The 21,870-nt window shown below is 62.6% G+C and overlaps 5 protein-coding genes across 11 annotated transcripts; 3 read left to right on the top strand and 2 right to left on the bottom strand.

Moving 5' to 3' along the window:
- On the top strand, window positions 56–7,211 carry CCDC157 (coiled-coil domain containing 157). 6 transcript variants are annotated; one of them, XM_021412669.1, is made up of 11 exons: window positions 56–659; window positions 1,586–1,757; window positions 2,616–3,303; window positions 3,932–4,009; window positions 4,358–4,548; window positions 4,675–4,851; window positions 5,243–5,411; window positions 5,926–6,065; window positions 6,516–6,577; window positions 6,666–6,754; window positions 6,964–7,211. In XM_021412669.1, the coding sequence occupies exons 1-11, from the start codon at window positions 412–414 to the stop codon at window positions 7,065–7,067; spliced, it is 2,118 nt and encodes a 705-aa protein (XP_021268344.1). In that variant the 5' UTR covers window positions 56–411; the 3' UTR covers window positions 7,068–7,211. The 6 variants fall into 6 exon arrangements, 5 of the variants coding, with proteins under 5 accessions (XP_021268344.1, XP_021268342.1, XP_021268343.1 ...); XM_021412667.1 differs by having other exon boundaries at window positions 2,619–3,303; window positions 6,666–7,211; XM_021412668.1 differs by having other exon boundaries at window positions 4,675–4,842; window positions 6,666–7,211.
- RNF215 (ring finger protein 215) lies at window positions 7,715–11,825 on the bottom strand. Of its 2 annotated transcripts, XM_021412672.1 has the most exons (10): window positions 11,561–11,825; window positions 10,940–11,068; window positions 10,766–10,837; window positions 10,599–10,684; window positions 10,150–10,204; window positions 9,736–9,840; window positions 9,509–9,625; window positions 8,918–9,055; window positions 8,583–8,685; window positions 7,715–8,424 (listed from the first exon to the last, which is right to left on the bottom strand). In XM_021412672.1, exons 1-10 carry the CDS (start codon window positions 11,813–11,815, stop codon window positions 8,402–8,404), a joined length of 1,083 nt encoding a protein of 360 aa, XP_021268347.1. In that variant the 5' UTR covers window positions 11,816–11,825; the 3' UTR covers window positions 7,715–8,401. The 2 variants fall into 2 exon arrangements, with proteins under 2 accessions (XP_021268347.1, XP_021268348.1); XM_021412673.1 differs by having other exon boundaries at window positions 10,599–10,837.
- Window positions 13,525–17,519, top strand: SEC14L2 (SEC14 like lipid binding 2). The gene is made up of 12 exons (XM_021413362.1): window positions 13,525–13,602; window positions 14,764–14,839; window positions 15,019–15,062; window positions 15,163–15,222; window positions 15,295–15,483; window positions 15,893–15,988; window positions 16,248–16,308; window positions 16,382–16,465; window positions 16,579–16,685; window positions 16,758–16,897; window positions 16,970–17,139; window positions 17,210–17,519. Exons 1-12 carry the CDS (start codon window positions 13,549–13,551, stop codon window positions 17,359–17,361), a joined length of 1,233 nt encoding a protein of 410 aa, XP_021269037.1. The 5' UTR covers window positions 13,525–13,548; the 3' UTR covers window positions 17,362–17,519.
- On the top strand, window positions 17,953–19,317 carry MTFP1 (mitochondrial fission process 1). The gene is made up of 4 exons (XM_021412915.1): window positions 17,953–18,045; window positions 18,424–18,551; window positions 18,626–18,858; window positions 19,090–19,317. Exons 1-4 carry the CDS (start codon window positions 17,994–17,996, stop codon window positions 19,160–19,162), a joined length of 486 nt encoding a protein of 161 aa, XP_021268590.1. The 5' UTR covers window positions 17,953–17,993; the 3' UTR covers window positions 19,163–19,317.
- Window positions 19,740–21,782, bottom strand: LOC110406526 (zona pellucida sperm-binding protein 3-like). The gene is made up of 8 exons (XM_021413125.1): window positions 21,747–21,782; window positions 21,340–21,525; window positions 20,936–21,116; window positions 20,755–20,866; window positions 20,532–20,614; window positions 20,303–20,397; window positions 20,136–20,213; window positions 19,740–20,030 (listed from the first exon to the last, which is right to left on the bottom strand). Exons 2-8 carry the CDS (start codon window positions 21,515–21,517, stop codon window positions 19,759–19,761), a joined length of 999 nt encoding a protein of 332 aa, XP_021268800.1. The 5' UTR covers window positions 21,518–21,525; window positions 21,747–21,782; the 3' UTR covers window positions 19,740–19,758.

Genomic DNA, 21,870 nt, shown 5'->3' with positions numbered 1-21,870 from the left:
GAGGGGCGGAGGGGCGGCGCGCGTGCGCTGAAGGTAGTTCCGCTCGTGCCCGGGGCGCGCAGTGGCAGCGGGCGGAGCTGCGCATCACGGGGCGGGGCGTTGCCATGGCAGCGGGTGCGGCGCCACGGCCTAGGCCCAGCTGCAGGCCCTGCGGCCTCTCCTGTCCCCGGCGGGCCCCTCTCTGCGTCCCGGCTCCCTCAGTGTGCCCACCGCTGCTGCCTGACCCCCGCAGCTCCCTGCAGGCCGGTGCCTGTGCGCTCCTTACCTTAAATCTTGGGGACGCAGCACCTGTCCCCTCCATCCCTTTGGCACCTGTTTGGTGTTACTCATGATCCATTCCTAGCACTGCCTACCTCTACCTCTGTCCATCCATCCGTCCATCTGCTCGTCTGCCCAGCCTAGTCCTGCAGCATGGCGCACCTCCTGGGTCACCCTGGCTGCATGGCGAGCCTGCAGGCTGACCTGAGGGACCTGCAGGGAGCCATCACCGACGTCACCTCCCGCACCGGCCCTGCACGCTTCCCCTCCTGGAAGTTCCCCAACAAAGTGTCCTGCGAGCTGGATCTGGTGGAGCTGCTGGAGCGGTACAGCCACGCCGAGGGCGACCCCGAGTTCAGCCAGCATGCACATGTGGTGTTGCTGGAGCTGGTGATAGACAGGTGAGCGGGCAGAGCACCCTCCAAAAAGCAGCTGGGGCACTGTGGCTCCTTCCCCATGGAGGGAAGACGTCTGGCCTGTCTGCTGCAGCCAAGCGCTTTGGGCAGCAGGTTGGAACCGGGTGGTTTTAAGGTCAAAGAATCGTAAAATCATTGAAAGGTCATCTGGTCCAACTCCCCTGCAGTGAACAGGGACACCCACAGCTAGATTGGGGTGCTCAGAGCCCTGTCCAGCCGGACCTTGAATGTCTCTTGATCCCTTGGATCATTTTTCTGACCCTCCTCTGGCCATGCTCTAACAGGTCCATGTCTCTCCTGTACTGAGCACTCCCCATCTGGACACAGCGCTCCAGGTGAGGTCTCACAGCACAAAGCAGAGGTGCAGGATCCCCTCCCTCACCCTGCTGGCTGCACTGCTTTGAATGCAGCCCAGGATACAGTTGGCTTTTCAGGCTGCGAGGGCACAGTGCTGGCTCATGCCCAGCTGCCATCCACCAGTACTCTCAGGTCCTTTCTGGCAGGGCCGTGCTCCATCCTTTTGTCCACCAGCTTGTATTGATTGTAGGGGTCCCTTCCAACTCAATTCATCCTATGAGTCTATGAAAACAACTAAACTTTAAAGCCAAGTCATGCATGCAGAGCTGTCTCTGAATACTTGGTCCTAACAATGTGGGTTTGATAACAACATTGAGTGCCTTGAATCTTTAGAGAGAGCCTAACTGCAGCCTCTTGGAGCTGCATCCTGGTGCTGCAGGGGGAATTATTCCCTCCCAGTCTTGCTCCAGGCCAGAGGAGCGTTACAAGCACACTGATATCCAGCCTCCTTTGCTGCCATACTGGTTTATCAGGCTCACTGCTTTGTTGGATGCCAATTGCCCTTTCTCCATTACAAATGTTATTGCTCTAAGCTGCGTTTCATTTCCACAAAGGCTGCTGTTGCTGCTTCAGAGCTTCACAGGCTACGCAGAAAACCTGCTCAGCGAGCGAGCCGTGCCCCCAGTGGAGGCAGTGGGACCCTGCATGTCGGCGGGGCTGACGGTGAGGAGGTACTGGCACAAAATGCTGCGACTGGGGGCCTGCTACCAGCAGCTTCTGACCGAGGTGGGACATACAAGGGTGTGTGGGCACTCTGAGCCAAGCACAGGGCTCACAGTAATGGCTCAGCGCCCACACAATTTGGAAGATATGCCAGGCATGCACATGGCATGGGGCTGACGTCACAGTCTTTCTCTGGGATGCCATGATACATGTGGTGGTTGCTCCAGATGCACTCCCTGACTGTGACCTCCAGGCCTCCACCAGGATTTTGGGACTGGGATGCCTGGTTGCTCTTATTGCTTGGAAAAATATTCTCCTCTTGCCAAGGTGCTACCTCTGTGGCTCTGCTGACTCACACTGTGTGGGGCTGAGCTGGCTTAAATCAGTGAAATGATTTGTGGTAAAAATACTATGCCTCTCCCCTACATTTATTTTCAAAATGATGCCTCTTATGGGGTGGTGTCAGAATAATTCATCTCACATAGCCAGGAGACAGTACAGTGAGGTGTGAAAAAAGGGAAAATAATACAAACAGGAGCCAGGGAAGAGGTTCTGCTGCAGCAGCTTTGTGAAACCACAGCTCTGCTAGATTAGCAGTGACCAAAAAGCTACCTGAGAGCTTGAGAAATTCAGTTCCCTGGTGTCAGGCAGAGCCAAGAATGACCCATGCTGCATGTGAGCATCATTTTGCTTACTGGCTACCTGCTTTCACTGTAACAAAAGAAATAGGGAACACTAAGTGCTTGGTAGCTCTGTTCTCCAGCAAGCTCTGGGACTGTATGCTCTGACCTTGTAGCTTCTTCACTCCACTGATGTCCTGTGCCCATCCTTCATACCTCTGCATTCAGCTCTCCTGGACTGTTTGCAGCTGATGAGGTTCAGTCTGGGCTCTGTGTTTGTGTCCTGTGCTCTCTTCACCAGAAGAAGACTTGCAGGAAGGATATCGCTGCACTGCAATCCACCCCTGAGGCTGAGGGAACTGCAAAGGAACGCTTGAAGGACTGCTTGCCATCCACTTCAGAGCCAGGCACGCCCCCAAGTGCTTCCCAGCCCAGCTCCCCGTGGCACGCTGACAGCAACGCCTCGGGCAGCTCCCAGCCCAGGGCTGCCTGCAGCATTGCTGAGAGTGGCCGCAGCATCCCCACACAGGCAGCGGAGCCTCCAGCACCCTGTGACGTCTGTGCCAGTGCCCAGGCCGGCCTTCGAGAGGTCAGCAAAGCCATCGCCAGCATCTGCCAGAGCCAGAATATCCCCTCGAGTCTCAGCAGGTTCCAGGAGGTGGTGGAGGGCACTGCGGGGAGTAGGACCCTCTCTGCAACTGATGTGAGCTACTGGGCCTCGGAGCAAAGCAAAGACCTCTCATGCATCAACAAACACCTCCACACACTGCTGGAGCTGGTCAACCCTCTGAAGTCTGAGCTGGCAGAGTCAAAGAAGGAGAAGGACGAGCTGCGGAAACAGGTGGGCGACTTTGCTCAGCTGCTTCAGGTGGAGAAGGAGACCCAAGCACAGCAGAGGAAGGAGGCCGAGCAGAACCTGGAAGTAAAGAACAAAGAGCGTTTGGAGGCTGTAGCCAGGCTGGAGCGGGACAAGGATGACCTACGGAAAGGTACAGTGCTGTCCCCAGTATCCCCTCCCAGGTCTGGGGGTATTTGCAGGAGGAGGCAGCCTGTGGTCAAATCTTGGTCCTGCCACCACGAGCAGGGCTTTGGTCACTAGTTTGGTAGGTCCTCCATTAGTGGTGAGCAAACACTCTCTGAAAGGTCATTGCTTAGTTTTCAGATGTCTTCCATGGCTTAGAGAAGGGGAGGAGCCCTGCTGTGGGTTTACCTGGCCACAGAAGTCTCCATTTTATCCATGCATTGACAGCAGCTCCTGGAGTAGATGAGGGCTGCTGCACTGGCATCACTGCCTTTCCTGATGCCCTCATCATCTCCCAGCTTCTGCTGCTGCTCCTCCACTCCCATCATCTCATTTTCCACCACTGAAGCTCCATACACTTTCTGTGTCCCATCTCTGTAGCGTCTCACATGCTGGCAGCTGTTCCCCGCTGTGAGGCAAACCCCCAGCAGTGGGAGCTGCTTGCCCTTGTCCTCTCACTGCCTCCTCTCTGCTGAAGCACAGCATGATACAATTACTGGGTGAAAAAAATGCTTTGGCACAGTTGTTTGCTGCCTCTTTGTTTTCATTTCTTTGAGGAGCTGTTTAACGTTTAGTAGTCTTTTGCACTGATTTAGGAGCTGCTCTGCTGGAAGAGCAAATCTCTGCCCTAAAGGAAGCACTGGCCATGAAGCAGGCTGCTGTGCAGGAGCTGGGTAAGGACCTGGGGGGCTCATCCAGTTGGCACATCTCTCCCTGAGTCTGGCTCTGATCTCACACATGCTTTTCACTCATGTAAATCCTGGCTCTCCCAGAATCTGTTGGGGTTAGACCTAGTGGGAATGGGAGGATGACGTGATCTCCTCATTGCAGTGCTCAAACATCACCCAGCACCAGGGTGTCCTGGTACTGGCTGAGATTTGGGGTTTCCTGGGACACCAGGAGCCCTGCTGCCAGCCCTTGCTAGCACTTGCAGAGGGTGTAGGGCCCCTAAAGACACCTCCTGGCCTGGGAGCTTCTTCCTGTCCTGCCCAGCCTGTGCAACAGTCACTGTGCCTCCCCAGAGACAACCAAGCAGACCTTGCTGGAGGACATGAAGACTGCGATGGTGGCCAGGAACCGGGTGCTGGAGCTAGAGGAGGAGGTGCAGCTGCTCACCGGCCAGCGGGACAGCATGGGCCAGGAGCTGAGTGCGGTCACCACCCAGCTGGAGAAGGAGAAGGCCAAGGTGGAGAGCACGCTGAGGCACGAGAAGGTATGAACAGAGCTCTTTGGAGCTGCCCAGCTGTGGCCATAACCCCTGACCGTCATGGCTGCTGCCTCTCCATGGCCCTGGCATCACGGCAGCAGCAGCCTCTAGCAGGCTCACCTCTCTGCACAGTCCCTGCAGGCCAAGCAGAGTGCACTGCTGCAGCAGCTGGACAGCCTGGACCAGGAGCGTGAGGAGCTGCAAGCTAGCCTGGGGGAGGCTGAGGAGGACAGAGCACGGCTAGCAGAGCAGCTGCAGGAGAGCCAGCAGCAGAAGGAGCAGAGCATGCACCAGCTACAGGTGCAGCAGGTACCCAGCACGTGTCGGAGGGAGCCAGGACAGGATGCAGCTGTGCCACGGGGCTGCCAGGAGCCACCCCTGCCCCATCCCACCCTTGTGGGCAGTTCTCCCAGGACAGTGGCTCTGAGAGCTGATGTGACATTGCCACGTGGCTGCTTCCATGTAGTGACCCTTCTCTCTCAGACCCATTTCATAGTTGTTTGAAGCACCCTGTGCTTCAGACAGGGTGACACTGAGACCATTACAGCCAAGACTGTGCTGTCCCACTGTTTGGGGATATCCTTAACCCAAAAGGACAGGGAGCTTTCCCTGGGTAGTCCAATGGACCTCTCCCAGACTGTACCATAATGAGGTTTGGGAAGGTGTCTGCAAAACTCACCCATCTGCTGTGGCCCCACAGGAGCTGCTGGACACGCTGCAACAGGAGAAGCTGAGCCTGGAGCAGTCTATCTCCGAGCTGCAGGAGAATGTCTCCAGGCTGGAGGAGCAGGCAAAGGAGCTGAAGGAGCGGGAGAAACTCCTGGTGTTCTTCCCTGAGCTCCACATCCCCGTTGAGACCCAGTTTGAGAGTAAGGAACTGGGCAGCAGGCAGCAGTGCCTGCTTTTGCAGCAGCAGGCTTGTACCTCTGGGGTCTCCCGGAGCTCACACGGGATCCTGTCAACCCTAGGCACATTGGTGTCACTTGTGTAACAGTTTGTCCTCCTGACATGAGTCAGTTGCAGCCAGGAAGGGCTCAGTCCCTGCGAGGCACTAAGCCGCTACCATCTTAACCTGATTCTTTATGTGGGTGCTGTGTGTCCCACATCTGGCACAAAAGCAGGGCAAGGGCTTGGACATGGCTGCATTTGTCCTTGCTGTTTCAGACAGTACACTGGAGTCCCAGCTGCCACTTCCACGGTCGTGTTGTTGTTCCCCAGTTCAGGAAGGTTCATTTCCAGCAGCTACTGCCTTGCTCAAGAGGGAGGACAGCAGAGCAAGTGGTCCCAGGGAGCGGGGACAGGCTCTGCTGCCAGCCCCTCTGAGCAGGTTTGGGTAGTGTGCTGAGCTCGGGCTTGACATGAAGTGCCATGTTTCGTTTGCAGGCACAGGGAACATCACTGAGGACATGGAGAAGCAGCTGCAGGCCAACCACATCAGGATCAGTGTGCTGGAGCAGGAGAACGCACGGCTCAGGGCTGCGCTGGCCAAGGTGAAGGTGGCTGCTCAGCAGGGCGTGCTGCAGGTGAGCTGGGGGCTGGCAGGACGGGGGAACACTGTGTACCCCAGGGCCACCCTGTAGACCCTGTCCCACAACCCCTGGGGACTGGTTTCCTGACCGTACCCTTATAGGAGGTAAAACAGAAAAGACTCCCAGGAGTGGAAGGCTGTGGTGCTCCTTGTGCAGTGTTGCCTGGGGCACTGGGTCTGCTTCTCATGGGGCTGAGCAGGACAAAGCCCAGCTCCCTGGTTCTGTGGTGTCCCTCCAGAGGTGGGTCTGGTTGAACCAGCAGCTGGTAAGCTGCTTTGCTGAGGTGCCCGGGGCTGGTTCCCAGCTTCCTTACATCAGCCCCCATGGCTCTTGTGCCTCCGTTTCGCCACTACCAGCTCAGCAGTGAAATCCACCCAGGGCAGAAGCCAAGATAAGCAGTCACGGAGCCAAACACGGGAGTTTCACCACCTCTCTCTTCCCCAGCACATCCCACAGACTCAGCTGTGGACTCAGCTCAGCAGTCAGCACGGAGGGGAAGCTGCAGGGTGAGTGGGAGCGCAGAGGACAGCACTGGGGGGGGGGGGCTTCCCCTTCTTACTCCCCTTCAACCTCTTCCACTTCTCCCCTCCACAGACCTCCGAGCAGCCAAGGCAGCAGAGATGGCACAGGATCGCACAGAGCCACCAGCAAGGCCCAGCAGCGACCTGTGGGCAGCCAGCAACGTAAGCTGCCCTCAGCAGAACCCGCACGTGAGGGCAGACCCTGCATCACGCTGCCAGCACAGGGCCTGGCGCTGGCTCCCCACAAGCCCAGAGGGAGCAGCAGCGCAGGCAGAGCGCACCACTTCTTGCACCGCAAATAGGTGCTCGGGAGACTGAGGCAGAGGCGAAGCATTAACGAGCAGCACGCAGCTACTCCCTTTTCCCTGCAGGGCCTTGTTACCTGTTGCAGACATGCAGGTACATTCCCTTGGGAAACCTGGTCTGCCTTCCTGTTGCTCTGAGCCCAAGGAACAGCATTGCTGAGTGGGTGTAACACTCATGGGCGCAGTGGTCCCGCAGCAGCTGGGAGGCTGAAAGAAGGCTCAGGCTCACAGCCAGCCAGTGGCTATTGCTTCACCTTGTTTGCTGCAGGATGGTGGCCACAATAAACCTGTCAGCACAGCTGGCCCTCTGCTGAGCAATGTTGTGGAGCACAGCACAGTGAGGCCCGTGGGTTGGGCTGGTGTGTCCCCCTCCTGCCTCCCACAGCACAGCCCCAGAAGGCGCTGTATAGCGGTGGGGACTGGAGTGGGTCTGGTACAAGCACTGCTGGCAGCAAGGGGTCCAGCACCCAGGCAAAGTGGACTGGGGGGAAATGCTCCCAGCACGCACAGATGGCTCCGAACAACGAGCCGAGCAGGGCCAGCAGCATTCCTGCGTACTGGAGTTCAGCTGCCCACAGCTCAGCTGCTGCTGCAATCCTTGGCATGGCTCCGATCCTGACCAACTCAGAAGCACCCACACAATGCCTAAACACAGCCGGGCTCAGCTCGGGCCAGGGAGCTGTTCCCAGGAGGCAGCTACCCGGCTTTGAAGAGAACTCACAGACTTAACTTGCCAGCACGGGTTGCAGCCTGGAAAGCGCTCTCATGGCAGGGAAAAGTGGTCAGCAGGGCCAAGGACCACACAACACAAGACACAGCAGCCTCTCTGAGCTCTGTATTTAATAGCAACAGCCACAAGTAGTGCTGCAGCTCCAGCTGCCACATGGAACAAGAGCCCTCACAGGCTCACAGCGAGTCCCCGAGCACTCCTGTGTTCAGCTAACTCATACTGTCCTTTCTAATAAGTTAGTATAAATAAGGTGGTCTTTCCCCCCACCCCACCCCCACCCCCATCCCCACCATGAGCAGATCTGTTCCGTCCCTCAGCTGTGGCAGAGCCCCAGGTGCGGGCTCCCAGCCTGGCGCTGCCCACCTGTTGCAGCCACAGGCAAATAGAAAAGACTTAGAAAAATGATGAGCAGGGAGAGGGAACAGCCAGGCCTGGGCTCTTCCCTTCAGTGCCTGCAGACTCTGCCAACAGCCTCAGTGGCCCCTCCCCAGTTATACCCAGGAGTGCCTTCCCTGGCACCCATCCCCCAGCCCCAGCCATTTGGCTAATGCCCAGCCATGCCCCTGGCCCCTCTACTCACGCCAAGCAGGGAGAACCCCCCAAAGCCTTCACTCTCCTAAGGGCCAGGCACTGTCTGGTGCTGCAAAGGGCACGGCCGCGCTGAGCCTGCTCCAGCTCCAAGCACAGCTCACCCCACGCCTGCCCCATCCTTCCCCAGCTCTTCCCAGAGCAGCCATGGGTCCGTCTGTCCCCAGAGCGCTTCCACTGGGCTGACTAGCTCTCTCCACAGCAGTTCCCTGCAAGGGAGAAGGGTGGAGAGGTATCACACAGAGGTCCCAAGAACAGAGCAGCCTGTGGCTGGCACCAATTCCTCCCCAGCCCTCACCCTGGTATGAATGAGGGTTAACTGGGACGCAGGATGCATGGGGCCCCCCAGTCCCAGAGCTGCTCTCACCTAGGATGTTATGCTTGCAGAGCGGGCAGGTCTGCTGCAGGAGGAGCCAGGGGTCCACACAGTCCCGGTGAAACTCATGGGAACATGGCAGCACACGCAGCCACTGCAGGGAGGGAAGCAGGTGGGACACGTGAGCCTTGAGGAGCACAGCAATCTGGCCCCTGTGCCACGGGCTGCCCACAGAGGGGGGCAGTCCCCAACCACACGTTCCTCTCATGGAGACACCCCTGCCCTGGTAAAGCACGAGGAGGCTCAGCCCCATGGAACAGAGCAAAGGGATGGCATTAGCATGCGTGGCCCCAAACCATCACCGGGACCAGCCCCACCAGTCTGACCTGGCTCTTGCAGAACTGGTCCAGGCACACGGCGCAGCTATCTATCTCACAGGCCCGGCTCCGCAGCGCCTTGCCGGGATGGTACCGCCGCGTCTTCAGGGCCAACAGCCGCCGCCGAATGTGCTGCTTCAGGTCCAGCTGGAGAGGCAGAGCGGGAGGTGAGGCACAACGAGCGGAGCATAGAATCATTTTGGTTGGAAAAGACCCAACAGATCATCAAGTCTATCACCTAACACTACAGTTCCAACATTAAGCTATGTCCATAAGTGCTATGTCCACACATCTCTTAAATACCTACCAAATACCTTCAATACCTCCAAGAGATAGTGACTGCCGCCTCCCTGGGCAGCCCTTCTCATGCCTAACCACCCTTTTTGTAAATTTGTCCTCACATCCAACCTAAACCTCCCCTGGTGCAATCTGAGGCCATTGCCTCACATCCCATCACACGTCATGCGAGAAAAAGAGACCAACACCCTCCCTGCTGCAACCTCCTTTCAGGAAGTCGCAGAGAGCAATGAGGTCTCCCCCCAACCTCCTCTCCTCCAGACCAAACGGTCCCAATTCCCTCGGCCGCTCCCCGTGTCCCACCTCGGCGTCCCGCTCCGACAGGCCTTGCCGTGACTGCCGCTGCGCCTGCACGATCACCCCCGTGCAGAGGAGCAGAGCGACAAGCAGGATGGTGTTCCACAGCTGCTGCAGGTACTTCTGCAAGGACAGCACCACCAGGCGCTCAGGGGGCGAGCGGGAGTCCCCTGCTTCACCCCCACCCCCATCCCTGGCTGTGGTGACACTGGGGAGTGGCCATGGGGACGCACCTGGACCTGCGAGCTGTTCTCCCCGGTGCAGATGACGCCCTGCCACTCGCCGTAGAGGCCCCCTCGGGACAGGCCGCAGGTGGACCACAGGGTGAGCGTCACCCCCTGCAAGGCAGGACACCACGTCACCACCCGCCCACGACAGCGTGTCGCAGCACGAGGGGCAGTACTGCAATGCTGGAGGATTTACAGCTGCAGCACTGCATGAGAGGGGGGAGGAACAACAGGCAGCTGCCAGCTACCCTTCTCCTGCAGAGCAAGTCTCGGGGACAGCGAGGCACCAGCAGCTCCAGCAGCCCTTGCATGTCTGGCTCCTGCTCCATGCAAGTTTCCCCACTGGCCAGCAAATTTTGGCTGGGCGTGGCCATGCCCCGCTCCTCATACCCAAACAGAGGAGGTGGAGGACTTACATACCAGGTTCTCCAGCAGCACTGCCTGGTACGTGATCTTCGCTGTAGCCCGTAGTCCTCTAAGAGCAAGAGGCACAAAGAGCATCAGCCACATGTGTGCAGCAGGACACAGCATCCCCAGCACCCAGCAGCCTTCTTCCTGCCAGGCACTGGGCCATGCTGAGGGAGGCCACTCCTGAGATGTGTGCAAGGACAGAGGGACACACAGACAGGCAGAGGAAGTGACAGTGGCATTTTCCACCTAGTCCTCTCAGCAACTACATAGATCACATCCCTGTTCTGTCCCTCCGTTTCCCCATCAGTGAAGCTGCCACAGATGCCCCTGCTCCCCTGCCAAGCTGAGCGTGCCAGACACCTCCCAAGCCCCTTCTGCCTCCCCGCACCACACATGAGTGCTGGCTGTGTTCTGCTGCCCATTGCACAGATCAGACTCTGCTGCAAGAGAACGCTCACCGCAGCAGCGCTCCCAGCAGCCTGGTGACATTGTCCGAGGATTGGATCACGATGACAGGCTTGGCAAGGAGCTGGGAGACGTCCAGCTGCACCAGACAGAAAAGCAACAGCTCTGAGAGGGGCAGGAGAGCACCCAGAGCGCTGGTAGGACTGCGGGGCTCCCCTACCTCTCGGATCGCATTCTGGTTCAGCGCCAGGATGAGCAGGGCCGAGGCCCCCAGCACCAGGGCTCGCTTCATCTGCAGAGACAGAAGGCTCAGCACAAGGGGGTGGCACTGCCCGTGCCCCTGCTGAGGTCCCCAGAAGGTGCCTTGTGGGCTGCTGCCGCTAGGCACGCTCACCTTGCTGACCACGGCGGCGGTGAAGGACTCCTCCTTGGTGCTGCGGGGGCTGTCAGTCGGCTCCTCGCCCACGGGCACCACCCCGATCCAGCTGTCAGCAGCACCCAGCTCTGGCTCCGCATCCCCCACCTAGAGACACGGCAACGTCAGGGGCTCACGGCACCCGAGGCAGCTGGGCAGCACGCAGGGTGCGGGGCCGGGGGGTGTGAGGGGGGCACACAGAGGGGCCCGGCTGACATCACATCCCCAGCCGCCCCTTTGGCTGTGCCCCTGCACCCCCCTTCCCACAGCTCCCACACTGCCCACTACTTCCAAGAGCTTCACAGTTTCCATTGCTCCCGCCGACCCCCAGTAATCACCCATTTACCCCCAGTTCCCATCGTCCTCCCACTGACCCCACTCCCAGCAATCCCACACAAAGGCCCCCAGGTCCCATCGCCCCCCGGTTCCAATTCGCCCCCCAGCACTTCCCCTCAGACCCTTCCCCCACATTGACCCGAGCCCCCGGTGCCCCTCACTGCCCCCCAGTCGCTACCGCCCGTCGCTCCCCGGTGCCCGCATTCCTTACACACCCCACAGGCCGCCCGGCCCTCAGTTCCCGTTGTCCGCCGCCCCGCTCACCAGCACCAGCCGGCCCCCGATCTCCACTTCCCGCGGCGCCCCGCGGCCCAGCCCGCTCCCGCCTCCCGCCGCGCCCAGCAAGGCCCCGCGCAGCGTGTAGGAGCCTCCGGGCCCCGCCGCCGTCCCGGCCCCGTCGCCGTCCGCGTCTCCCGGCCCCGACAGAGCCACTTCCACGCGGGCGGAGGGCGCCGGCCCCGGCCCGGCCCGGCTCAGCGCCAGCAGCGGCGCCAGCAGCGCGGCACGCAGCGCCGCCATGGCTGCCCCGCGCCGCCGCACAGCGCCCCCCCGCGGCGGGGAGGTCCGAGGGGAGGGGTGGGGGATGACGGCGTCGCGCTCGGCGCTCCGTGTTCGAGAGAACGCGACGTTCCTGCCTCGGTGGGGCCGCGCCCCCCAAAGCTTGCAAAGCCCCCACAGGTACCCATTGCACTTCCAGCTTTAGTCAGAAAGGGAAGAAAACAGACCTCTCACAGGGACACAAGCTTCTCCCGCCCTCCCCTCCTCATCCTCTTCCCCTCTCCCTCCTCCACGCCCTGATGTCCGACCACGCACCTCCCACCCCCGACGCGCCCCTGGGTGCAGGGACAGGTGTCGGGTCTGGGATGTGGCTGGGAACCAGCCCTGGGACCAGGGAAGTGGCAGGGACTGTGGGCCCACCACTGGCACTAGTAGAGCACTGACCATGGGGACAAGGGACTGTGGGCCCCCATCCATGCCCCCTCCACATGTCACCACGCACACTGCTGTGCTGGCACAGCACTCCACAACCCTGGGGACCGGGGCACAACCCAGGGACAAGCCTGCAGGGCTGTGCCAGAGGCAGCGGGTGCCAATTGAGGCACATCCGTGGGGATCACAGCAGCCCCCAGCCCAAGGGACAAGGGTCCTCAAGCCTGTGGGGCATCCCTGGTTCCTGGGGACATGCACAGCCCTGCTGGGAACACGAGCATCGCTCCTACCCGCAGATACCTGCACAACCCCTGCACCCCATGCCCCCGCTGCCTCCGTCCTGTCCCTGCCCCAATCTCTTATCCCCATTTTCCATTCCCTGTCCCCAGCTCCTGTTCCTATCTATTGCCTTCCACATCTCCCATCCCTGCTCTCTGTACCCTCTCTCCTGCCCCATCTCGCAGCCTTGTCCCCATCTCTGTCCCCTTCTCCATCTCTTGTCTCTGTCCCCATTTCTGTCACCTGCCCCCGTCCCATCTCCCTTCCTTGTCCCTTGTTCCTATCTTCACTCCCTGGTGCCCTGGCCCCAGTCCCTCATCTCCATCCTCCCTCCCCCGTGCCTGAGCCTTGTCTGTATTCCTGCTCCTTTCTGTGACCCCACCTTTGTACCCTCTCCCATTTCCTGTCCCCCATCTCTGCCCCCTGTTCCCATTTGTCCCTTGCCCCACTGCCCACCCGTGTCCAACCTCTGTCCTCTGTCCCATCTCTTTCCCTATCTCTGTCCCATCTCCACCTGTCCCCTGCCCCAATACCCACCCATGTCCCCATCTCCCACCCTGTCTCCATCTCTGTCCCATCTCCCACTCATCCCCATCTCCTGTCCCCTACACCCATCTCCCACCCTGTCCCTATTTCTGTCCCATCTTCACCTGTCCCCTGCCCCAGTGCCCATCTCTGTCCCCATCTCTGTCCCATCTCCACCTGTCCCCTGCCCCAGTGCCCATCCCTGTCCCCATCTCCCACACTGTCCTCATCTCCTGTCCCCTGCCCCCATCCCCATCCCATCTCCACCTGTCCCCTCCCCCAGCGCCCATCCCCGCCCCCATCTCCTGTCCCCATCTCCCACCCTGTCCCCTCGTGTCCCCTGCCCCATCTCCCACCCCATCCCAGCCGCACTCCGGGCCGTGCCCGCGCGGCCACCCCTGCCGGGCACAGTCCAAGGCCGGCACCGGGCGCTGGAGGCGGCACAGGGCGGAGCCGCCTCGCCCAGCTCCATCCCGGCCGCCCTTAAGAGGCGGCGCCGGGGGCGCGGGGCCGGCACCATGAGCGGCCGCGTCGGGGATCTGAGCCCGCGGCAGGCGGAGGCGCTGGCACAGGTGAGACCGGCACCGGGGGGACGGCGCGGGGCTCTTCGCTGCGCCAGGCTCGGCCGCGGGGTCCGCGGGGTCCCCGGGCTGCAAGGCGCCGGGACCGGTGTCCCATCACCGCCGGGACCCGGCAGCACCGGCACCCGGAACATAGACTCGGGGGACCCAGGGAGGCCCGATGACACAGCTTTGCTTCTCCCAGCACGTCGAGCATCCCAAGGGCTCTGCCTGCCCCCCGTTCCCAGCGCGGAGCTCGGCTGCCGGGGTACGGGGCGGTCCCTCGGGATGGTGACACCGCTGCCGCTGGCTGCGTGCCGTGCCTCCCGCCGCCCCACAGCGCTTCCATCCTGCAAAAACACGGCACGGGGGAACGTCCCTCTGTCCGGGCAGGCGTCGTTGCCGGGTGGAGGGTGCCCACCCGAAATGGTGGCTGTCACCTGCTGGGGGACATCCAGCGGCTTTGCCTCGTCCCCCCTGCATCAGCCCTGCTGGGGTTTATTGGCATCTGTGGGGATCGATCAATGAGGGGGCAATGGCGGCGACGTTATCTTATCGCGTGCGGGACCCAGCCGAACTCCGGCCCGCGGGCGGTGACCGGGTGGGTACGGCTGTGCCAGTGCTGAGCCGGGATTTTGGGACGGGACACCGTGTGGTTGCAGCCCTTATGCAAGGAGCTGTGAAACCCGTCCCCTCCCACCCGCCCGCGACCGTGTTGTTTTCCTCTGGGTGAGGGAGTTAATCCCAGGTTTAATTACACCTAAATTCAGGCGGGGATAATCCGGTCAGCCTCGTTACGGGCTGGTACGCGGTGCACGGGGGGGGATTTGCACCGCCTGCCCCAGGGCGGCATCCCCGCTCCCTGCTGACCTCGGTGATGCCACCAGGGCTGTGCGGTGACTGCCCGGTGCACGGCCCCGACCTCAAAGCGCCACGCAGGGGGCAGAGGGCTGACACCTCGCTTTGGAGGGCACGGGGCGGGTTGCTGGCTGCCTCGCGCAAAGGGACTGGTTTGGGGACACCCCGCGCTTGGCAGCCGGCCTGGGGACCCTCCCGTGGGAGGGAGGGGAGCAAAGACTGCCCGGTGCTGCCGGCTGCCCCGGGGACAAACTTCAGGCTTTGGGGACGAGGCCACATCCCCAGCCCTGCTGACGGTGCCCCTTCTCCCCACAGTTCCGAGAGAACATCAAGGACGTGCTCCCTTCGCTGCCCTCCCAGGACGACTATTTCCTCTTGAAATGGCTCCGAGGTAAGCCCGGAGGGCACGGAGGGGCTGGGACATCCCATGGGGGCTGTGGGCACGGTGCCGAGGTGCTGGCTGCACCTGGACTTTAGCAGCTGGCAGCGGGGCAGAGGGCGGCGGGTTCAGCGGCGATGTCCCGGCTGCGCCCTGCACGGGGCTGAGCTTCTCCCTCTGCTCTCTGGCAGCACGCTGCTTCGACCTGCCCAAGTCAGAGGCCATGCTCCGCAAGGTGAGGGGGTCCCCGTGCTGGGGGAGCCCGGCCGAGGGGCTGGGGCGTCCCTGAGACCCCGCATGCCCTCACCCCGGCTCGCTCTGCCTCGCCTTCACAGCACTTGGAGGTCCGCAAACGCATGGATGCCGACAACATCATCTCGTGGGAGGCACCTGAGGTGGGGGTCCCCGGCCCGGGGTGGGTGTCCCCAGCCCAAGATGGGTGCCCCCAACTTACGGTGCTCCCGCAGGTGATCAGGAAGTACATGTCTGGAGGCATGTGTGGCTACGACCGGGAGGGCAGCCCCATCTGGTACGATATCATCGGGCCGCTGGACGCCAAGGGGCTGCTCTTCTCCGCCTCCAAGCAGGACCTGCTCAAGAACAAGTTCCGCGACTGCGAGCTGCTGCGGCAGGAGTGCGAGAAGCAGAGCCAGAAGGTGAGCGCCTGCCTGGCTGTCCCCATGCGTCCGTGTCTCCACCAAACCCACAAGACCACCCCTTCCCTATCCCCACTGTCACCAGCCCAGGTTCCCGCCAGCTCCATAAGTCTGTGACCTTACCATCCCCACCAGCCCCCGTCCTGCCCATCCCTACCAACCACTGTCCCTGCTGCCACCCGTGTCCCTGTCCCAGCACCCGCACCGTTCTCCTGCACTGGTGCTCCAGGGGAAGTGCTGGGCTTGTTGGGGACAAAGGGACTGCCACTGGGCTGCCCTGTCCCTGCCACCACCCGTTTCCCAGGGGTGGCAATGACCAGGGACTGGTGGGAGCAGGGACTTGGCAGTGGCTGATGCTTCTTGGTCCATGAACTCATCATCCGACCTGACTCCTCTGTCCCTGTCCCAGCTGGGCAAGAAGATCGAGATGGTGCTGATGGTCTATGACTGTGAGGGCCTGGGCTTGAAGCACCTCTGGAAGCCAGCAGTGGAAGCGTACAGTGAGGTGAGGCTTGCGGGGACCACAGCGGCCACCGAGATCAGAACTTTCATCCCTTGTGTCCTTGGGCTGCGGGCTGACCTAGGGATGGGCTGTGACTCGGGTCCCAGGGGCTGATGGAAGAGCAGGGCCTCAGTGGGGCCTGGGCAGATGCCTGGGGCCTCTGTTTGGGGTCCCTGCCTGTGCAAAGCCCGTGCAGATGGGGCTGCCCCGGGGGGTGCTTGGGGCAGGAGGATGTGGATGCGCAGCTCTCCCCATCCCGCAGCTCCTGGCAATGTTTGAGGAGAATTACCCCGAGTCCCTGAAGCGCCTGTTGATCGTGAAGGGTGAGTGAGGTGCGGGCACGCGGCCGGGCATCATGCTGGGATGGCTGCTCTGACACCCAGCTCTGCTCGCCAGCTCCCAAGATCTTCCCGGTGGCCTACAACCTGGTCAAGCACTTCCTGAGCGAGGACACTCGCAAGAAGGTCACGGTGCTGGGATGTGAGTGGGGCTGCGGCAACCCTCACCCTGTCCCTGCAGCCTCGGGGGGCCCTGCCTCAGGCTGAGGTCCCCATGTGGGTCTCAGCCCCCCTGAACGCCCTGCTATCCCCCAGCCAACTGGAAGGAGGTCCTGCAGAAGTACATTGACCCCTCGCAGATCCCAGTGGAGTACGGGGGCACCCTGACGGACCCTGATGGGAACCCCAAGTGCCCCAGCAAGGTGAGGAGCAGCCCCTGCAGCACGAGGGCTACGGGATGGCCACGTCCTGTGCCCCAAACCGTCCCTTTGCAGATCAACTACGGAGGGGACGTGCCGCAGCACTACTACGTGCGGGACCAGCTGGCGCAGCCCTACGAGCACACGGTGGTGGTCAACCGGGGCTCGTCCCACCAGGTGGAGTACGAGATCCTCGCCCCTGGCTGCGTGCTCAGGTGAGGGGGGGTCCGTGCTGTGGGGACGAGGCTGTTGAGGCAGGTGGCGGTGACCCCGGGTCTCTCTGGCAGGTGGCAGTTCAAGTCGGAGGGGGCCGACGTGGGCTTCGGGGTGTACCTGAAGACGAAGGTCGGGGAGCGGCAGCGGGCAGGCGACATGACCGAGGTGTTCCCCACCCAGCGCTACAACGCACACATGGTGCCCGAGGACGGCTCCCTCACCTGCTCCACGCCCGGCATCTGTGAGTACCCCCTTGTCCCCACCCCCACGGTCTGTCCCCAACGCCCTGACCCCCACCCCTGTTCCCGCAGACGTCCTGCGCTTTGACAACACCTACAGCTACATCCACGCCAAGAAGGTGAGCTACAGCGTGGAGGTGCTGCTGCCCGACGCCGCCTCGGCCCAGCAGATCCAGCAGCTCGGGGACAAGCTGGGAGAGGTGGCCCTGGACCACAGCCCGTGATGGCAGCACGGCAGCACAGAGGATGGAAGAAGGGGGCCGGTGCCCCGTGGCTCAGGGACCCGGGGGGCTGTGCCTGGGGCTGTTGGCCCCTCTGTGCCTTACGTGGCCCCCACGGGTGGGGCTGGGTGCGGTGGGGGCAGTAAAGGGATGGACAGTGACATGGCTTGGCTGATTCTTGTCCCTCTGCCCCATCCCCAGGCCCTGCTTCTCCTCACAGCCAGATCCTATTCTTCCTCTTAGCCCCGTACCCAGGCCTTGTTGTGCCCCTCAGCCCCATAACCCAGGCCCAGCTGCCCCCCTCAGCCCCTTATCTAGGCCTTCCTCCCCCTCTCAACCCCCAAACCAGGCCCTTCTCCCTCTCAGCCCCACAGCCAGGCCCCGCACCCCTCCCCTGCTGTGCCCCCACAGGCAGCCCCGTTCCCACCCAGCCCCACAGCCCAGCTGCGCATCCCACCCACGTGACGGCTGCTCTCAGGTCACGTGCTGCCCGGCCTCGCCTTCCCCGCCGCCATCTTGGAACCGGGCAAGTGAACGGGGCCCGAGGGGCGGAGCTCAGGGCGGGGCCGGGCGGGTGACGCGCGTGGGGCGGGGCCGGGGGCGGGGCCTCGAGCGGGCGCCGGCGGGAGCGCGCCATGGGGGCGGAGGAGCCCGACCTCTACCGGGACACGTGGGTCCGCTACCTGGGTGAGCTGCGGCACCGGGGCCGGTGCCGGGTACCGTGTATGGCACCGGCACCGGGAACCGTGCGCTGGGGCTGGCACGGGGTACCGGGTACCGACCGTGACAGCGGGCACTGAACGCCGACCCCGCCGCCAGCGTTCGGTACCAGCGCTGGCGCCGGGTACCGACACCGGGCATCGGCTCCGCCACTCGCGGGCTCCGCAGCTCTGGGACACTCCGCCCCCGCGTTCCCGTCCCCCTGAACCTTGTGGGTCTGACCCTGCCCGCTGCCCCCACCTCTCCCCTCTCTGCCCCAACGATGGGACCGAGGTGACCCAGGCAGGCCGCAGCCCCCCGGGGTGGGGGTGACACCGCCTCCGCTGACCCCTGCTGCCCCCCCAGGCTACGCCAACGAGGTGGGCGAGTCCTTCCGCCCCATCGTCCCGGTGGCGGCCGTGTGGGCCAGCTATGGGGTGGCCACAGCCTACGTGACCGCCGATGCCATCGACAAGGGCAGGAAAGCTGCGGCGGTGAGTGTCCCCCCACGCAGCCCCCCACGTCCCCACGTGCCCCCATCCCACACCCGCTCTGCTCTCCCCCCCAGGCCCACGCTCAGGACCCCAGCAGGGCACGGCGGGTGGGGGTAGCGGTGGCAGACACCTTCGTGTGGCAGAGCCTGGCCTCGGTGGCCATCCCGGGCTTCACCATCAACCGCCTGTGTGCCGCCTCGCTGGCCCTCCTGGCCTCCCTCACCCGCTGGCCTCTCCCTGTCCGAAAGTGGGCCACCACTGCGCTGGGGCTGGCCGCCATCCCCGTCATCATCACCCCCATTGACAGGTGAGCATCGCAGGGACAAGCGGGGATGGCCAGCGTGGGCCCCACTGCAGCCCAGGGGGGGTGGTATGGGGTGAGCTGGGGACGTGTCCCTGCAGTGGGGATGGAGGAGCTGATGGGGATTAGCAGGCGCTGGGGATTAGGGGGGTGACACTGGGGACAGCAGGAGGGTGGGTGAGCCACATCACAGGGGGACCCCGAGGTGACAGCAAGGGGTCTGTCATCCTTCTGCAGGTCTGTGGATTTCCTGATGGACTCCAGCATCCGCAAGCTGTATGGCACCGAGGAGCCCCCGTCTGCGCCCTGAACCACAGCCCCATGCAGAGCTGCGTGGGGAAACGGAGGCATGCTGCTGGATTTGGGGCATTGCACCCCCTGCACTGTGAACCCACACTCAGGTTGCAGCCACAGAGTGGCTGCGTGCACCCTGCACTTGGTCCTAATAAACTATTTCAAACGTTCCATCCCGTGGCTGGTGTTTGGGTGCCCAGAGGGGACACAGCAATGGGTTCCCAGTGGGGACACCAGGGTGGGCAGCAGGTCCTGCCCCAGTGCTCAGCATCCTCTGGGAAGCTTCATCCTTGTGGGATTCCTGCACCCCCACCCCAAGGGGATCCATGCAGGACAGGGCTCCTTGCAGTGCCCCCCACGGGGCCAGGCAGCCCCACAGCCAGGAGCCCTGAGGCCTGGCCCAGCCCCAGAAGCACCCACGTCGTGCAGGACACAGCCATACCACCCCAACCAAGACCTCCCCAGCCTGCTGGGCGCAGCACCAGCTGTCACAGTGTCCTGCCTGGGGGACATACCGTCCCCAAGAGGGGTTGGGAGGGGGGGAAAATGGAAAAAAGAAAAAAAAAAAGCCACATATTTAAAGAAAAGCGACCTTTTATTGCAGAGAACAGCTCACAGCGCTCCCAGCTCCAGGCTGCGGTACTCCGTCCCGCTCTCCCCACGTTTCTCCATCTCCCGGGGGACCAAGGCCCCCACCACGGCCTGCAGCTCGGCCTGGAAGGGACACTGCCGCCTCGGGGGCCGCCGGCCACGCCGTGCCCCCCGCAGCCGCCACGCAGCCAGGCCCAGCCCCAGCGCGCTGCCCACGATGGTGGCAGCCACCACAGCGCTGCCCACCAGGGCCACCCCAGCCAGCAGCAGCTTCTTCACCGTGCGGCACGGCGCTGCGGGACAACGCGGTCAGGGGGGGGTTGGGGCACTGGGAGCCCAGCTCCCAGGAGGTTGGTCGGTTTGGGGTCACGGGGAAGAGCTTGGGGTTGTCCGCTCACCTTCAAACCACGGCTCCTGCTCCCGCACCAGCAGCGGCCCCGCTGTCTCCCAGTGGAGCGTCCCTTCTCCTGGGAACTCTGCAGGGATACGCACCCGACAGCTCCTCGGTGGCTGCAGCCCTCCCCCCTGCACAGCCACCAGGGTTGGTGGGCCCCCAGGGATGTACCTGGCTGCTCTCCAAGCCTGGTGTCACCAGGGGGACACTGGGTGTCACAGCAGTCACACAGGGCGCTCTGGGAGGGGTCCTCTGCGTTGTGCCACCTGGGAGGGAAGGACAGAGCTGGGGGTCTATGGGTCCCCAGCCTCCACCCTGAGATACACATGGCACCATGCCCATGGATGGAGAGCCCTTCGGGTCTCAGCCCCTCCCAGACAGACCCCTGGGTCGAGCTCACCTGGCCGTGGTGTCACTGTAGAAGCAGGACGTCGGGCCGTGCCTCCTGGCACCCCATGCTGACAGCAGGCAGCGCACATAGACCTGCCAAGACAGCAGCCATCCTCACTGCAACCTCCATGGCCTCCCCTGGGGCTCTGACCACCCCCCCATTAGGGAGCAGGAGCTGCTGGGGAGAATGGGACAATGTGTTGAGGAGACCCAGGTCTCCACCACAACCTCACCTCCTCCTCAGGCTCAGCCTCCAGCACAGGGGCCAGGATAGAGAGCTGGAGGACAGACGTCCCTCTCTGCTGCCAGACAGACACACTGCCCAGCCCTGGGCCATGCAGGCACCTGAGGAGACCCAGGGACAAGTTGAGACACTCCCAGGCTGACCCCAGGACCTCTCTCCCCATCACTGACCCATGGCTGTTCACCACCACGTAGCTCTTCCTGGGGTGAGCCCGCTGCCCCGATCCCGTCCCATAGCACTGCTCCACATAGATCCTGGGGGACACATCGGGGCTGGCATCCACTCTGGCCTCCAGGTGCAGCACAGCTCCACGGCTGAGCACCAGCGGCCTCTTCATGGCACCAGGATCCCCTGAAGGAGAAGGGAGGGCGGGCTCAGGGCAGCATCCTGCAGCAGATGGGACACAGAACTTGACCCAGAGCACCAACCATAGGGGCCTTGCCTGCAGCCCTCCCCAGAATTTGGAGCCAGCCATGTGGGAGAGCTCAGTCCCAGCTCCTGGGGTCCTGGTGGGCCCCATCTTCTCATCTCAGCCCCCCAGGTTAGCACTCAAAACACAACACAGAGCACTCACCATCCAGCAGCCTCAAGGTGAAGTTCACAGTGGGCTCCTCCGAGCAAGGGTGAGTGTGCAGCCCACCAGGTGGGGTGGCAGCAGCAGGCACTGGGGTCACAGTGCGTGTCCCCACTCCCAGGGACACCCTCAGAGCAACTGCTGCATGACCAGAGGATGCTGGAGCAGCTGGAGCCATGGTGGTCCCTGCAGCAAGGGGAGAATTTGGCTAGCAGGGCTGGGCATGGGGTGGCTGTGCCCAAGCTACACTAGAGACATCCAGCTCCTCAGAGGTCCCTGAAGCTCATGTAGAGGAGATGGCTTGGGGACACATGGAGCTTGCAGAGCACAGGGCTTCTCCCCACCAGCAGGGCACTGGGAACCAGCACCAGGTCACCCACCCCCACCAAACAACCAGCCCTACTCACCTACCACCCCCAGCACAGCCCTGCACAGCAGCACCCACCAGCAGAGCTCCATCCCCAGAGAGCAGCAGCACAGCCCCAGCCCTGCAGGCCTTTAAGTAGCAGGGGGGGCTGCAAATTGCCCTCA

The sequence above is a fragment of the Numida meleagris genome, chromosome 14 (assembly GCF_002078875.1).
Source record: "Numida meleagris isolate 19003 breed g44 Domestic line chromosome 14, NumMel1.0, whole genome shotgun sequence".
Lineage (NCBI taxonomy): Eukaryota > Metazoa > Chordata > Aves > Galliformes > Numididae > Numida > Numida meleagris.
Note: the sequence above shows the minus strand (reverse complement) of the source record. Positions and strands in the feature narration are given on the sequence as shown.

Bases quoted from the DNA above. Each gene is read 5' to 3' on its own strand.
- CCDC157 (XM_021412666.1), top strand. From the start codon at position 412: ATGGCGCACCTCCTGGGTCACCCTGGCTGCATGGCGAGCCTGCAGGCT. The intron at 5,412-5,925 runs GTAAGGAACTGG...TTTCGTTTGCAG, and splicing joins CGTTGAGACCCAGTTTGAGA to GCACAGGGAACATCACTGAG. The intron at 6,578-6,665 runs GTGAGTGGGAGC...TCCCCTCCACAG, and splicing joins CACGGAGGGGAAGCTGCAGG to ACCTCCGAGCAGCCAAGGCA.
- RNF215 (XM_021412673.1), bottom strand. From the start codon at position 11,815: ATGGCGGCGCTGCGTGCCGCGCTGCTGGCGCCGCTGCTGGCGCTGAGC. The intron at 10,205-10,598 runs GTGAGCGTTCTC...TCTTGCTCTTAG, and splicing joins CTGCTGGGAGCGCTGCTGCG to AGGACTACGGGCTACAGCGA. The intron at 9,056-9,508 runs GTGGGACACGGG...CTGCCTCTCCAG, and splicing joins TGTCGGAGCGGGACGCCGAG to CTGGACCTGAAGCAGCACAT.
- SEC14L2 (XM_021413362.1), top strand. From the start codon at position 13,549: ATGAGCGGCCGCGTCGGGGATCTGAGCCCGCGGCAGGCGGAGGCGCTG. The intron at 15,484-15,892 runs GTGAGCGCCTGC...TCCCTGTCCCAG, and splicing joins GCGAGAAGCAGAGCCAGAAG to CTGGGCAAGAAGATCGAGAT. The intron at 16,898-16,969 runs GTGAGGGGGGGT...TCTCTCTGGCAG, and splicing joins GCCCCTGGCTGCGTGCTCAG to GTGGCAGTTCAAGTCGGAGG.
- MTFP1 (XM_021412915.1), top strand. From the start codon at position 17,994: ATGGGGGCGGAGGAGCCCGACCTCTACCGGGACACGTGGGTCCGCTAC. The intron at 18,552-18,625 runs GTGAGTGTCCCC...TCTCCCCCCCAG, and splicing joins AGGGCAGGAAAGCTGCGGCG to GCCCACGCTCAGGACCCCAG. The intron at 18,859-19,089 runs GTGAGCATCGCA...ATCCTTCTGCAG, and splicing joins ATCATCACCCCCATTGACAG to GTCTGTGGATTTCCTGATGG.
- LOC110406526 (XM_021413125.1), bottom strand. From the start codon at position 21,517: ATGGCTCCAGCTGCTCCAGCATCCTCTGGTCATGCAGCAGTTGCTCTG. The intron at 20,615-20,754 runs GTGAGGTTGTGG...CTGTCTTGGCAG, and splicing joins AGGCTGAGCCTGAGGAGGAG to GTCTATGTGCGCTGCCTGCT. The intron at 20,398-20,531 runs GTGAGCTCGACC...CTTCCCTCCCAG, and splicing joins TACAGTGACACCACGGCCAG to GTGGCACAACGCAGAGGACC.